General features: G+C 50.0%; 1 protein-coding gene across 1 annotated transcript; it reads left to right on the top strand.

Annotated features, from left to right (window-relative positions):
• The first annotated feature begins 1,844 nt into the window (after positions 1-1,844).
• On the top strand, positions 1,845-13,442 carry LOC104839500 (chromosome unknown open reading frame, human C14orf105). Its single transcript, XM_010579823.1, has 6 exons — positions 1,845-2,043; positions 5,201-5,277; positions 9,335-9,421; positions 10,090-10,188; positions 10,617-10,782; positions 13,198-13,442. The coding sequence occupies exons 1-6, from the start codon at positions 1,845-1,847 to the stop codon at positions 13,440-13,442; spliced, it is 873 nt and encodes a 290-aa protein (XP_010578125.1).
• Positions 13,443-14,506: the final 1,064 nt, after the last annotated feature.

Here is a 14,506-nt window from a genome sequence, read left to right as displayed (position 1 = left end):
CGATCTCCGCTGCTGCACGTGCACAGCTCACCCAGCAAACCCCCCAGCATCCACACAACACCCTGCAGAGCCACAGTCTAGGGTGCCCGGGTGAAGGGGTAATTTTGGCACAGCAGTGGCAAGTGGTAATATTTGGGAGCCTCTCCCAGGACCATTAGGCCCTTCTGGAACCCAGTTCAACCTCAAACTTGTTCTCAGTTTGCCCCAGTGACCTGCCAGAAGGGCATCTTTTTGCAGCCTGCCTTCCTCCCTCCACCCCAAAGCCACAGCTGCTGCTCTTGGCCCTCTTTGCTTTACAAAGTAAAGGCACCCAGGTGAAACACCCAGATACAGCACGACAGCACTAGCTTTAACATCCACGTGGGTTTTCCACTGCTCCAACACATCCATCATTGCATTTAATTCAAAGTTTTCCCAAGCTGCTTAACAGGAATGACCTTGTTCTCAGCAGGGTAGGTGGAAGAGGAAAAAAAAAAAAAAAAGGCAAAAATAGACATTAAGCATTGAGAAACTCAGGAGAGAAGCAGGGTGTTGTTTCTATGTTTTCATTTTAAAAGAAAAAGGAAAAAACAATGCAGACTAAGCTACTCGGCTCCCTCATGCCCTGCGTGACCTGTTGTAAAGCAAAGTCACGAATGCTGTTGGTGCTTTGTGGCTGAAAACATGGACTGGTTGGGTTGCTCCAGGGATGAATAATTTCTTCTGGGAGGTGCCACCCATGGCCAGTGGCACTTCACAGCTCAAAACCTCCCTGTTTCCATCAAGGAGGAGTTGAGAGGTTCATCCATGGACCTACTAGCCTTAAGTGCCAGACACTTGGCTCTGCCATAACCCTCGCTCCCCTCTGCAACCCTCTTCTCCCAGGAGAAAAGCCCAGAGAGGCTCCAATCACTCCAAACCTCTACAGGATCACTCCAGGAATCCCAGTGGGATAAGCTTCCACTAAATGAACCCCGGTTCTGACACCGTCTTGGGCTCTCCCTCACACTCTTGGTGTTTGCTGGTTTCCACGTGTTTCGCAGCGGAGCCCGCAGGTGCTCTGACCACCTCCCGCAACCCTATTCCTGCCACAAAACCCACCCTGCAAAATTAATCTTGTTGTGTAAATAATCCTCCCTACATATTTTTCAACTGCTCCACCTTGGAAATGAATGGCTCTCGACAGCTCCGAGGAAACCGTGCCCTCTGAACCCCCTCATACACCTTGGGAACGGATGGAAAAGTACAGATCCTGCTGCATTTGGCCCAAATCCTGCAGCACCTCCAAAACTGCAGAATCTACTCACTTTGGCTGATGTTTTCAGGTGGTTTTGTGCTAAAGCTGCATTTTTCCCCCAGCCGGCAGGAGCAAGGGCAGAGGATGCTCCTCGGCCAGCCCCTGTCCCCAGGCTGCTTCTCCCAGGCAGGGTGGGAGACACTTTAACCCTTCTGGTGCTCCGAGGATTGAATTTCCTTCCAAAAACTGAAGATTTAGCAAAAGACCTGCTTGTAGAAATCCCTCCATATCAGCCAACGGCCAGCTGAGGTGGTGCTCCTGCTTGAAAAGTCACTTGTAGGTAAAAAACAAAGCTTCCCTGGGGTTTGGCGCTGGCTCCCCAAGCTGCTTTCCACTTCTCCGTCAGCAGCAGCCACCTCTTGTCCCTGCAGAGGAATGGCCAGGGCCGGGTCAATGTTTAACCGAGCAGGGAAGGAAGCATGGGAACGTCGGTGGGAGCCAGCCCCGGCCTCGGCGGCTGGCGGGGAGCTCCTTGGGAACTGCCGTCGCTTGCAAAGGTCCCTCCGTGTTCAGGGAGGATGGTGCACGAGGGGTTTTCCTTCTCCTTTCAAAGCCACCGCTCTGCAAAATGGGTCTGAGCTCTTCCAAAACTCACCCCAAAGTGACCAAGGTGGCACCGATGCGTGCCAGGGAGGACCTGCCTGCTCTCACCACCCCGTACCAGCTCCCCGGCGTGCATCCACCAGCCGCAGCAGAATGGGGAAAATCCATGTTTTATGGGGAGCTTCCACCTCTCCGGGAGACCTGGTATGGGAGAGCCTCTGCAGGTAAGGGGGTCATTAACAAATTATTTCTAAGCGCAGGGCAGAGACCCACAGGGCAACAGCTGGGGCCGCAGGTTTGGTTGCTGCAGCGTGGGGTGGGTGTAGGTGTGTGCCATTCCATATCAATAGCTTTTTGCCATTTCCAGGACATTTTAGCTTTGGGAAAACTCATTTCCTGCCCCCAGCCCGTTTTGGAAAGCGTGTTGGTCACCAGAGCCAGATCCCAGGCTCCTTCCTCCCATCAGTCATCCCCCTGGGAACAGCCCCGCTCCCCAACATCGACCTGGCAGGCGATGACACCAGCCTGTGTCCCAGCAAGCCCTCATCCAGCAGCCCCATAATTCCCAGTTATACACCCATTCTGCTCACCTGCCACCACTGGGCATATCAATATCATTAGCTAAATTAGCATTAGATTTTGGGTAACGTGCTCAGCAGGTAAAACTCAGCATTAAAATAAATTATAGCCACGTCTCGCACAGGGCTAATTTCATAAGCCGAGAGGCAGAGGAAGGCAAATAGAGTAGCTATGTTTTTCTACAAGTGGCACCGTGCAGCCTCTCCTACAGCCTTTCACAGCGGGGATTAAACTCCATCCATACCCAAACCCTTCCCGGAGGCAAGGAAGGATGTTTGCACCCGTCTGAAAGTGGATGTGTAGCTCTACAAAAAGCTGGATGGTGACAAACGGCTTCCCACAGCCACGGCAGGTGAGCGTTGGGGGAAATCCCCGTGAACACCAACATGGTTTGAGAAAGGAGGTTCTGCAGCCCTAGCACCCTTCTCCCCTCTTCCATTTCCAAAAATGAATTTCTGGCACACGCCGAGCAGCGTTAAGCACCGCTGCTTCGCCGGGGGCTGGATATTTCCTTTAGGATCATCCACTGAGAGGCATCAGGAAACAGTGAAAGCAAATAAACCTCTGGCACGATAGCAGTGATGTTCCCAGAGCTGGAGGTCTTGGGGAGAATACAGATCAGGTTTGGCTGTACAACAGGGGATTTCAAGTACTTAGTGACAGCAAGAACAACCAAATATTCCTGTTCTGGAAAATTATCATCACTGGGCATTTAACAAGTGCTTCTAAGAAATGTGTGCTTTTATAAAAGACTTTAAAAACCCCCTTAATAAATGTCATTTTCCATTACTTTTCATTTTCCGAAATAAAAAGAGTATGCTCAAGAGTACTTGAGCGACGTATTAACTTGAGCTGCTGTCTAAATAAGCAAAGCCTCCAAGAGAATAGGTTTTATTTGGTTTATGAGGGTTCATCTTGGCTCGTGTTAAATCCCGCTTCCTCCAGTGGGGAGGATCTGCTGCTACTAAAGTGCAAGGGTGAAAAATAAAAGTCACGAGAACGACTTCGGCTTGAGCCCGTGCTCCGTCGGTGATGGCTGTGTGGTGGGACGATGGTCCCTCCCCGCCAGCATCACGCCGGTGTGCCAGGGACCGCTCCTGCCCCAGGACCGAGCAGGTTTGGGGCCAGCGAGCACTCGGCTCCCAGTTCTCTATCTGTAGAGGATAAGGGCAAACCTCCTACAGGACACATGAATGGATAGGATGAGAGGGAATAATTTAAATATATTAAAAAAAACAGAACAAAACAAAAACCAACTCATAAGGGAGAAATAACTTCCCCAAAGCCATACACCTTGCCAGAAAAAGCTTCTCCTAAGTCCAAGCCCCAGCCCTTGCCTGTGCCAGGTCCCACATTCCCAGCACCGTGAGCCACCTCCTTACATTTTACTTCACCCTTCGAAATTCTTTATGCGCTAATTCATCCTGCAGATTGAGAGGCAATAACTTAATAACCTCCCTTTTGCTATTACAAGTTGCTATTTCAGCCTGTGTTCCCCGGCAGCAGAAGTCTGTCTCCGGAGGAACCTCCCGCGCTGGAAATTTTCACTCCAGGCGCCCATTCCTGCATGTGCAGAGCAGCTGCAGTTTCGCTCAGCAGTTAATCATTGCCAGTGCTCAGCAAAGCCCAGCAATCATTTATCCGATGGAGTCACCGTCTCCTCCCAAACCCCAGCACCCACCCTCCCTCCATCACCTTCTCTCCCTCTTGGAGAAGAGCCCTGCCTTGGCAATCTTCCATGGGGCTCATTTAAAGGGACCACTGAAGTCTCCCATAAGGTGACCTCCAAATTATTATTCCTCTTTTTAATATAACTATTAAATTTGGCATCAACTATAATGTAGCTCCTGCACTTTATCCCCAACTCTCCTCTCCCGCGGCCACCTCGGGGCTCCCACCACGTGGGAGCAGGAGCTGCTCAGCAACGCCTCGCTCAACTCCATATATAAAATGGCATTTGAATGCCCCAAGACAGTTTTTTGGGGAGAACAGGTGGGATAGAGAAACTGTTTTTCAAAAGAAATACGTACTGCACATATGGGTATTTATTTGTGCAAAAGGCAGCAGTGTCCACCCGAGAGCACCAGCGCAGAACGGACCCGAGCTCAGATCACGTTGAGGCCTCGGCGAAAGCACAGCTTTAATAACTAACAGGGGACCGCTAGTGCGTAGCACGTTATTTCAGGCCGATTTCCAAAGATGAGGGTCTGTGATCGTACAGCTTATCGGACCGTAACACACTGACTTCTGAACCCATTGGCTGGCTGTAGCCCAGCTCTGCCGAGGTCAGTAAAAGCATCAGAGCTATTTGTCAGTTCCACCAAAAAATAACAATAATAAAGTCTCAGGGACTGAGCAGCGAGAAAAGACCCAAACTGCTGCCTGCTCCCCACTTTAAAAGGGCAGGCAGCGAGGAAGCAGCAAAGGTCACAGGTTTCTTGGCCAGCTGATGGTCACCGGCCATGGGAGGAGAAGAGGACCCTTGGTCACACAGGGGGGACCCAGAGACTCCACAGGAGACATGGAGGATGGCTATTGTCACATATAGGATGGATGGGGGGTTGTAGAGGGAGGTAGGAGAGGTATGCAGCAGACACAGTTGTTCAAAACCACAGGTACATCCTCACTTCATTTCTGCAGCTAATAGAATAATTTATACCATGTGTTACGGTGGTACACCAAGAGAGACATTAGGAGGACATGCCAACCAAAAAAATATGGCAGAAAACTATTGCTGAGTACAGCCTAGCAGTTGATGATCACCCAAAACTAACTTCATCCATTTCTTCTCTAATCTTTAAGGGCCCCTCTCTTTCAACACCGTGCTGGAAAAGGGAGAAACCAGCATCATTAAACAGCACCCGCCTCGACGACCTCAAGTAAGACGAGTTTGAAAAGCTCCCTATGAGTTGCTCTGATTGACCCGTTGACGTGGGCTTTCTTGGGGACACGGGCACATGTCACAGCGCCGCGGTGGGGGAAACAAATAACCTACAGCAATGCAAGTAGGAGGTCCTATTTCTAGAAGATCATCCCTAGATGAGCTTTATCACCAGCCCAGGTTTGATACCTGGGGTAGAGCAGGTACGTTGACTGCAGAGAGGTTATTTTTGGTTCATTGACACAAAGGAGAGGACTTAATCTTTTAAGAACAGCCAAAGAGGGGCCAATGCAGCAAAGCCCTGCTTTTGCCCTCTTGCCTGTCTCCATGGGCCCGTGCCTCACTGGCCAGCCCTCATGTGCTATGGAGACATCCAACGAGGACACACGTCCCAGCGCTGGCCCTGAGGCCACCTCTCCTGTAATGACCCACTTTCCTTAGTGGTGTCTGGGTACCTGCAGCCAAATCTTAGTGCTCCCGTGGGGCTGATGTGGCCAAGACAGAGCCCTTTGCAGAAGGGATGCAACTTGCGTCACGTGGGACTGGTTTTGGCTCTTCAGGTCAAGTATCTCATCAAGGTCTGGCATCAGCTTAGGGGCAGAGAGGCAGGTAAAGCAGGCAGACGTGCTTTGCAATAGGGGCCAGTGAAAGCACAGACCAATTATTTTAGGTTGCGAGAAATGCTATGCGTGCTGTGTACCTTCACCTTCTCCCCTCAATAGCTCTGTATATACATGTGCACACACACGCACATCTATATCTCTAGATATTAAAAAAAAAAATCCTCCCCAAACAAACATAAACCACCCTTGTTCACTCCTCCTCAGCCTCCTTCCTTTCCCCTTCCTGCACTTCCCAGATCTCTTCCCCTCCAAGCCCTGAAACCCATGACTCTGCCTGACCTGGCAATCAGGTTTTTCCCCACACGAGTTATCACAACGCAAGTAAAGCTCAAAAAACTATATTTACATCCATATAATTTACTGCACAGAAGGAAAGGAAACAGCACTAGTGTACCATGCTGCACAAGGGTTAGAGTTACTATTTCATTTAAAAAAAAAAAAAAAAAGTTACAAGAAGCCCTCCACATGCATTTTCTGTGCTGATAGTTTTCTGCACTGATGCTTTCATACAATAAAAAACCTGGTGAGGGTCAGGCCTTGGAGAGCCCCCATCATGTGCTCACAGGCCTAAGCCGGAGCTGCATTGCCAAGGCTGTACAACTCTTGCCATAAATCAGGTTATTTAAAACCCCAACCAGGAGCAGCATGCTGCTTCCTCTGCTCCACCTGAATTTTCATTGCTTCTCCACACCCTCCCAAACCAGCCAGCAATACTTCCAACTTCCCATCTCTTACCTGCTCACCACGGAGGATGCAAAGCTGCTGGTGTTTGGCTGAGATTGAGTTCTCCCTCCTTCCCTGCGTGCCCACAGAGGGTTGGGGACGGACATCGGGGTCACCAGGCTTAGCTCAGCTCTGGATGCCCCAGAGCTGCAGCTGCCCCACTTTGCTCCTCAGATCTTTCTCTTTCAGAGCCCTTGCTTGAGACTTTTGGGTGCATTTCTTCTCTGCTGCTTGGGTCAGGTCTGGGGACTCCAAAACTGAGAGCAAACAGGGCTCAGAGGAATAAAAACAGGCAGGGAAAGGGGACAACTTGACCAGACCCCTCCAAGCACAGGTGCAGCAGGGTGTTCTTCTTGGGGAAGTGCTCAGCTGCTGGAAATAATCCCCCTCCCTCCCCCATGCTCTCATTTAGGTAGGACTTTCAATTAGCAATTAAGGATCAATGTTGTACCTGCTGCTGAGACCCCTCTAAGAGAAAACCCAGCTGCACTGGGCACATCAGCAGCCTAATTAGATGGCTGGAGAGAGTCCTCAGCAGCGGGTGGTTGGCGATAAACAGAGGCAAACACATTTCTTGGCTGTTTAACCCATGAAAGTGAAGTATTTGCCTGGACTGGCCATGTGCTTCTCTGTAGTGCTCCTATCCAGTAATCCTGGGTCATCCCAGCACTGGGTGCAGCTTGGAGTAGCCCTGGGGCTGCCCTGGGTTACGCCAGCACCGAGTCACCCCTCAGCTGCCTGCGCTGGTCATCTTCCTTCCCGGGCACCCATATAACCCCTTGCCATTAAAATTCTTGGGTGAACATCTCATCCCTCTGCACTGCTTTGAGACTCCCCTGTTCCTCCCTGAGACCATCTCCACTTTCCCAAAAATTTAGTGACAAACGCTCTGCACGTGTCCCACAACAGCAAACCCACTGAAGCAGGACTGCTTTCCTCAAGCCTTCCTTGCTGTGATTAAGGTCTTTTTAATGTAATAAAGAACAGAAAAGGCATCAGACAGGGTCAGTTAAACCCCCTCCATGCCGGGCTGTGGCTCTGGCCGAGACTGGTGGCTTCAGAGAGCACAGGCAGCCACCAACTATTGAAGAACGTGACCCTGGATTTGGTGGGAGGATGAGGCAGCAGCACCTGGAATAAGCCCAGCTACATCGTGTGAATTGTCACATGGAATTACAGCCTCATTTAAAAATCTCCTACCAGCGTGTAATTTTTAGTCATTGATCTTATTTCCATTACGGCTGTATTTATGTATTATTAAAACACTGATAATACTCATTGCAGGACAATGACACTGTTAATCCTACCCTGTGCTTCTGCCATGGCTGTTAGGGAGTGTAAACTGCACCAGCAAAAGCCCTTTTCCCTGCAGGAATATTTTCAAAGACAGCGGAGCAGGATGACGTGGCCTTCTCAAGGACTTTTAGAGGATTTCGGTCAGAGAATATTTCCAGAGAAAAAATCCTGTGAGGTTCACAGAGACGAAATTAAAGAGTCATTTTTCCAGCCTGCAACACAACTTTAGCTGAAAGCCTGAAACTTGGCTTCCCCGCTGTGCCCAGCGAGATGAGCCGATTGATGCAGGAGTTTATTTGCCTTCAGCCACCCCACGCTGGCTGCCTCGGTGGCATCTGGGAGTGATGCACAACCCAGACCGCAGTTTGTGGTGTCACATGCTGCCATCTAGTGCCATTTTTTAAGCTTCATCTTCAGTTTTGTGGGGGTTTTTTTTGATGCCAAGAGACAAGTGAACTTGGTGTTGGGGGCTGATGGGGAATTCCCCCTTTACGTGGTGCTGCTGACTTTTTTTCTCCTGTGTTTTTGCGTTGATTTACAGGATGCTTCAAAAGTACAGTCAGGCTTTGGCAGCAGACAGTCAGAGACATATCGCCATTTATTCGACACTAGTTCATATTCAAGGAGTTAATGATGTCCCACGTAAAGAGTAAACCAGGTCTTACTGGTGACGTCCTTGATGATGCTCCCCTTAATTTTTATGGAAGCTGTATGGAGCTCCCATCTTGAAGGGGACACTAGCATTATCAAGCCATGACATGACCCTGTATCATCTAGTACTTTGGCATGATTTAAGGAGGCAACAGAGCTCCTTAAGATAAAAACCCATGCTCAGAGCAGTCTGTAAAGCAAGTCTCTGCCCACTTCCATCAGCCACCAGGAAAGGCACTTTGTACCCCATGCAGTCCTGCAGAGAAAGGTTGAACTCAGGCCAACATAAAAGAAAGAGACTGGTTGGACAGAGGGAATGGTGCTCTGGGTCTCAGGTATCTGGGATCTGCCCTTGGATGACCTACTAGGAGACATTACATTAAATTACGATACCTCTCCATGCTTCAGCTTCAACATGAAGCAATCATCTGGGCTGGGGGTTGTCTTCACTCTGGTCTTGGTTGGAGCTTTGGGCACTGTTGAGTCTCAAAGAGAAATACCTACAGGGATGAAACTAATGTCAAACTGGGTTTTTTGCTGCTTTGACTCTAATGCAGGAGATTCCCCCAGTTTTGTCCATTCCTGAAGCACCTAAGGGGATGTTCATCTCCCTGTGCATCTGCTAGAGATGCCAATCTCCTGCCTGTATCCCAAGCAGCTGGGCCAGAATTGGAGCTGGAAAAATGTCAAGGCAGTTTCATATCAGCTTTTATGATTGTGTGGAACAAGCAATGCTGAATATTATAAATATTGGACTTGTAGAGGCTTGAACCTGCTGGCCCTCCGCAAGCAATCACTCCTGCAAAGCCCTGGAGTCAGCAAGATGTGGTTGCAACCCCCAAAATGAAGGTAAGGGCATGGGTTGAGCTCTGGGCATGGGTCATTGCTGGCTGCAGGCTCTCATGGTTCAGGCACCCCGAAGAGCAGAAGTTGGTGTTTTACACCAGCTGCGCTCCTGTCCCTGGCTGAGCCCAGAAACTGGCTGAAACACCAGTGTGTGGGTGAAAGGATAGAAAATAAGGGGAAGGTTTCTGAATCTCCAGCATGAGAGTTCCCTGGACGAGGCAGACCTGCTAAGCCAGGACCTTAAATATATTTGAGGCCAAAGGTTTGAGGACTGCTTTTTTAAATGGCTGTGCAACTTGAACACCCATCGCTTGCAGTCGGCAGGGAGAAGGCTGCGAGTGCCGTGTGCCGTAAACATCCCCTGCAACCCCTTTGGATCATGAGATTATCTTGGACAGCCGACTCAAAGCGGTAACACCTCGAGGGCCAGAAACATGTATACATTGTTTTAATGAAGATTTTTTTCCGTCATGCCCCAGAGCTGTGAAATAAACTGCAAACGCATTGAAAACCTGTGATAAATTGCTGCAAGTTGGCTATGCAGGGAAAAACTCGCTGCTTTTATCTGGGGAGCACCCGAGGGGCCAGGTGTGGGTTTGCGAGCTGGTGGCTGTTCCTTTCTCTTTCAGAAAGCGCAGGTGTATTTATTTACATTTTTAAATACCTTGTAGGCTCTGGAGAAGAGGGGGCAAAGCCTGAGACACCTCCCGGGCAGGCGGCAGCACTTGCACAAGCTGCAGATGCTGGACTTGACCCGCAGGCGCCGAGAGGTAACGCTGAGACAGATTTGGGGATAGGCTGGGGATTCCCCTCTCGGACAGGGGTTTGCCCATCCCTGGTGTTTCTCCCAGGGACCAGGAGGCTTAAAGCCTGTTGCTTGGTAGGTCAAATGGAGCTTTCCCAGTGGCTCAGGCAGAGGAGAGGTGGGGGGCATCCCCGGGGCCCCTGTGATCAGTAATTACTTCTGATTTTTCCAATGCTTTGCCCTCATTTGGCTGTGGCTCACGAAGAAACCAAAACTCTCTGTCCGGGTCATGTTCTGTCATGTACCCAGTTTGGCAAATACCGTTTGCCCGGGTTAAACTACTCGACTGTGTAATTATTTTCAGCGCCAACCCCCTAATGATATGCCGCGTCGAGCTGTTAAAACGTGTTCTCTCCTCTGCTGCTTCTGTTGACGACTCGTTTGCAAACCCAGGCAGAGCTGAAGCGAAATCTCCACAGGGAGGCAAAAATCAATAAAGAAAAAATCAAGGAATTCAGCCCAAAGAAAGTCCTTGACACTCTCCAGAGAGGTGACAGCGCTGAAAGCCAAGACCTCGTCCCTGTGGAGCACAATCAGCATTTTCATGGAGACGACCATGGTAAGTAGAATAATTTTCCAAGGAGATGTAAAACTCGCCAGCCTCTTAAATGTCATCAGAGAAGTTTCCCTATGGAAGCTGCTTCCACTGCTCCATCTCCTGCTGTGACACGATGCAAGTTCAAAAGACGGAGGGGGGGAAAGCAGTGAGATGTGGTCGCAATGCAAAGCATTGGGATGCCTCAGAGCAGGACGCGGGTCTCTGGGTTGCTTCTCTGATAGCATCCAAACAGACCTGAGTGGATGTGAATTAAGAGCCATGGACTAGCCATAGGGGCATAAAACCAAAGTCCTCAGGGCCAGGCCCCTCCATGAGCAGGTTCCCACTGGTGGGAGAGTCTCAGCTTGTCCCACGTGAGGACTGAGGATGTCCCCAGGGTCCCACATCCTTGGAGGGTCAGGGCGTCCATCAGGCACAAGAGTCCCAGGAGGTGACCGTATCGACTGCTGCATAGGTGGACATACACGGGCTAAGGGAAACATCTGAAGCTCCACCAACATGACAGCCAAAGGGGTGAAGGAGAAAAAAAAATGGAAACCAGCTGCCTGAAGATCAACCTTTACACCAGGTTTTGCCCCCCAGCCTCTGCCCTAGCACGGAACACCTCCTGCCCGAGCCCGGGCTGTGCTCGGGTGGGTGTAGGCTGTGACAGCATCCCAGTGGTCACTCTGGCAGGGTTGGCAGGCACCAATTAAAATGTGCCCTGCCAGCTTTCCTTCAAGCACAAGACACGAGTTACTGTGGCAGAGTCTCCGCCACAACACGCATCCATTCTGAGGTGGGCAGCCGAAGCCAAGCCCCCAGCCCCGCGCTAACCCAGCGATTGCCCCACGCAGGCACGGAGCCGGTCCCTTCCCGGAGGGGGCAGAGGGCTGAACTGCGGGTAGCTGCAGGCATCGGTGGCTACACAACCGCATGGTTCACCGGCAAAATATACCAGGGCACATGGGCAACCAACCAGCTCAAAATCTTCAGCTGGGGTCAAGCAGGGTGGGCTTCGGAAGAGCTCTTCTACTGCCCCAGGTTGGCTACATCTCAAGTTTTTCTGCTCTGGAGAAAGGAAGTGTGATGTTCCCCTGCAACAAAAGGGAAAGCTGGACGACTTGAGATCAGTGGTTATTTTCAGGGACCTTGTGAGACTGTTTTTTGGGAGAAGAGTCAGCCTTGTGTCTCCCCCTTGACATGCATGAAGGACTGACGGAGAGTACCCACGTACATTTTGGGGTGTTGAACCTTGCAGTAAGTCTTCCCTGGCAAAGCACCCTTGGGCACGTTGGGAAGCTGGAACCGGGCTCAGCAGGAGAAAGAAATGGAGAATGAGCTGCTTAAGCAACAGCTGCCAGAGATTTGCTCCTGGCTTCATCGTTGCATGGTCCACCAATATGTTGCATTCATATGTATGGGGTGGCCTCTAGACTCCTGCCATCCTTAAATGATCATGGGGTAAATGTTACAGTCACTGAGGTTACTCACTTTTTAGGACTAGTTTTATATGGAAACCACTTCCCACTGCCCAAAGCCAGCCAATTTCCCTTGCAGATTTGCATCCCTCTGGGTGATGTGTAATTAAGGTGAGATGTTCCCGGTTAGACAATTTCCAGCCGTGGCTCCGTGTTACTTTCAATGTCTGACGTGAAAACGCATCAGGTGAAATTCATTTAACGGTGACAAGATCTCAGCCTCTCCCGGGCCCGTCTCCCTGCTGCAGCCCATGCCGTAGCGCAGGACGGAGCACGGCACAGTCTGCACGACTGCGATGCCAACAACCGCCGAGCAGGGGCTTTCCATTCCCCCGCACGCTTCGAGGATGGGCAAGCAGCAGGAATGGGTGTAGCGTAAATCCGGAGGGCTGGCCTGCGGTGTTTTGTATTTGCTCCGGTTGATGTAGGCTGGGGGAGCAGCTGGGGGGGGGATGGAGATGCCAGGGCACAGAAGGTGACCTCACGGTCCCTAACGAAGGGGAAATTGAAGCGAATCTCAGCCGCCACTTCGTACTGACGTCCCCGAGGCACGAGCTCCGTTCTGCTTTGCTTGCATGCGACAACCTTCGGCACAGGCTGGAAACATATCACCGAGGGTAAAAATGCTTAAATGGGTGAAAAACTTCTCTGACGGTGAACTTTCACCAGGAGAAAGGAGAACAGACTTGGCTGCTCCTATTCCCTTGTGTTTCTTCACCTCAGCTCGGGCATAAAACCATATTGCCTCTTGCCAGACTCCGTCATTTCACCAAATATAACCCTGAATATATTATACCTCACCCTGCCCAGCCCTGAGCGTGGGGTCTGGTCTTAAAGGGATCTCTCAGGGTCGTCTTTACATGTCTCCAGCTGCCAATAGCCATTTCCAGCTAAACTCTAGGCAAATGGGCATGCAGCTCTGCAAAATTATGATTTATTTTTTTTTCCCCCCAAGGAAACACGTGGGGTGGAGGACTCTCCACACAGCACGATGGGGCTGAACTGTCTCCAGGCAGGAGCGGGAAGGTTGACCTGTGGTTCTGCAGGGAGCCGCGGACGAGGGATTTGTTCTGGGACACCTCCAGCACAGGCTCCGACGAGTGGGAAAGGGAAGAGAAGATTTACCGCAAACCTAAGCTTGTGAGAACCAAGACGGAGAGAGTTTCTCTCTTCGATGACTTCTTTGACAGGGATTTCTAGTGGCACGGCTTGGGGTGAGAGGGATGTGCTGAAGAGAAAAGCCAGAGCTCTGGTGGGGCTGAAACCCCCCCGGATAGATGGACTGAGGGTGGAGACATGATGTTGGCAGTAAATGGCATTTCTGGGAGGACGGACTGGTGGAAAGGACAGCTGGAAATGAGGAGATCACTGACGTGGAGTGAATAATGACTGTCTGGGTTCTGCGGCTGAATCAAAATATCTGAGGAAAAAATGGCTTGGACTGAACAGCAATGAAGTGGGGGTGGAGGGAGGAGGCTGGCAAAAAAACCAAGCAGAAGCTGGAAAATATTCTGGGTTAACCCCAAATCTAAAGTTCTGGCTGAAATGAAATGTTTTGCTTGCCTTTGGGTTATTCAACCTTTCTGTTTAACTTGTTTTTAACCTTATATCCTTTTATAAACCACAAAAACCCAGTTCAAAAATGCAAGATAAAATTATTCATTTAGGAAATATTTAAAATAAATGTTCTGGCATATCTAAAATTCCTTTTTGACGTTTTTGGGGAATTTCCTCTCCTCCCCTGCCCCGGACACAGAAATACGTGTAAGTTCTTCAGTACTAACCTCCAGTTTTATGGAAATTTTCTGAAAAAGCTGCCTTTCATTCACTTGCCTTCTCTGTCCAGGGTACAGTGCTGCACAGGGAATGGTGGAAGCTGAGGGATCTCCAGTATGTCCTGCAGACACTTATTGCAGTGGTGCTGGTCAAGGCTGCTGCATCCACCAAGAATTTGAACAAGCTGCCCTGTTGCAACCTGACATTTCCAAGTATATTGAAAAAGATGCTTATATGAAGGGTACCAGGTCTATCAGAGAGCCTTGCTGTTTCCATCTCTCCTAAACTGTATTTTTTTCATAAAATTGTCTGCTTTTCCTTACAAAATCATTTGTTATCTGAGGGAATGTCACCCAGTTCTCCTGTCTCCTATCTGGTTTTGTAGGTCCGTAAAGGCCACTGCAGTACAGGTGCATCAGCTTTGTGGAACACAGTCAGTCAGTTAAACACATATATAAAATAAAATTTCAGTTACACATCATGTAGCT

The sequence above is a fragment of the Haliaeetus leucocephalus genome, unplaced genomic scaffold, assembly GCF_000737465.1.
Source record: "Haliaeetus leucocephalus isolate CR32 unplaced genomic scaffold, Haliaeetus_leucocephalus-4.0 Scaffold678, whole genome shotgun sequence".
Taxonomy (NCBI): Eukaryota; Metazoa; Chordata; class Aves; order Accipitriformes; family Accipitridae; genus Haliaeetus; species Haliaeetus leucocephalus.
This window is presented reverse-complemented; position numbering and strand designations above follow the sequence as displayed.

Coding starts and splice junctions, on each gene's coding strand:
- LOC104839500 (XM_010579823.1), top strand. CDS start 1,845: ATGGGTCTGAGCTCTTCCAAAACTCACCCCAAAGTGACCAAGGTGGCA. Junction 5,278..9,334: donor ACCCGCCTCGACGACCTCAA/GTAAGACGAGTT, acceptor TTGGACTTGTAG/AGGCTTGAACCTGCTGGCCC. Junction 9,422..10,089: donor TTGCAACCCCCAAAATGAAG/GTAAGGGCATGG, acceptor AATACCTTGTAG/GCTCTGGAGAAGAGGGGGCA.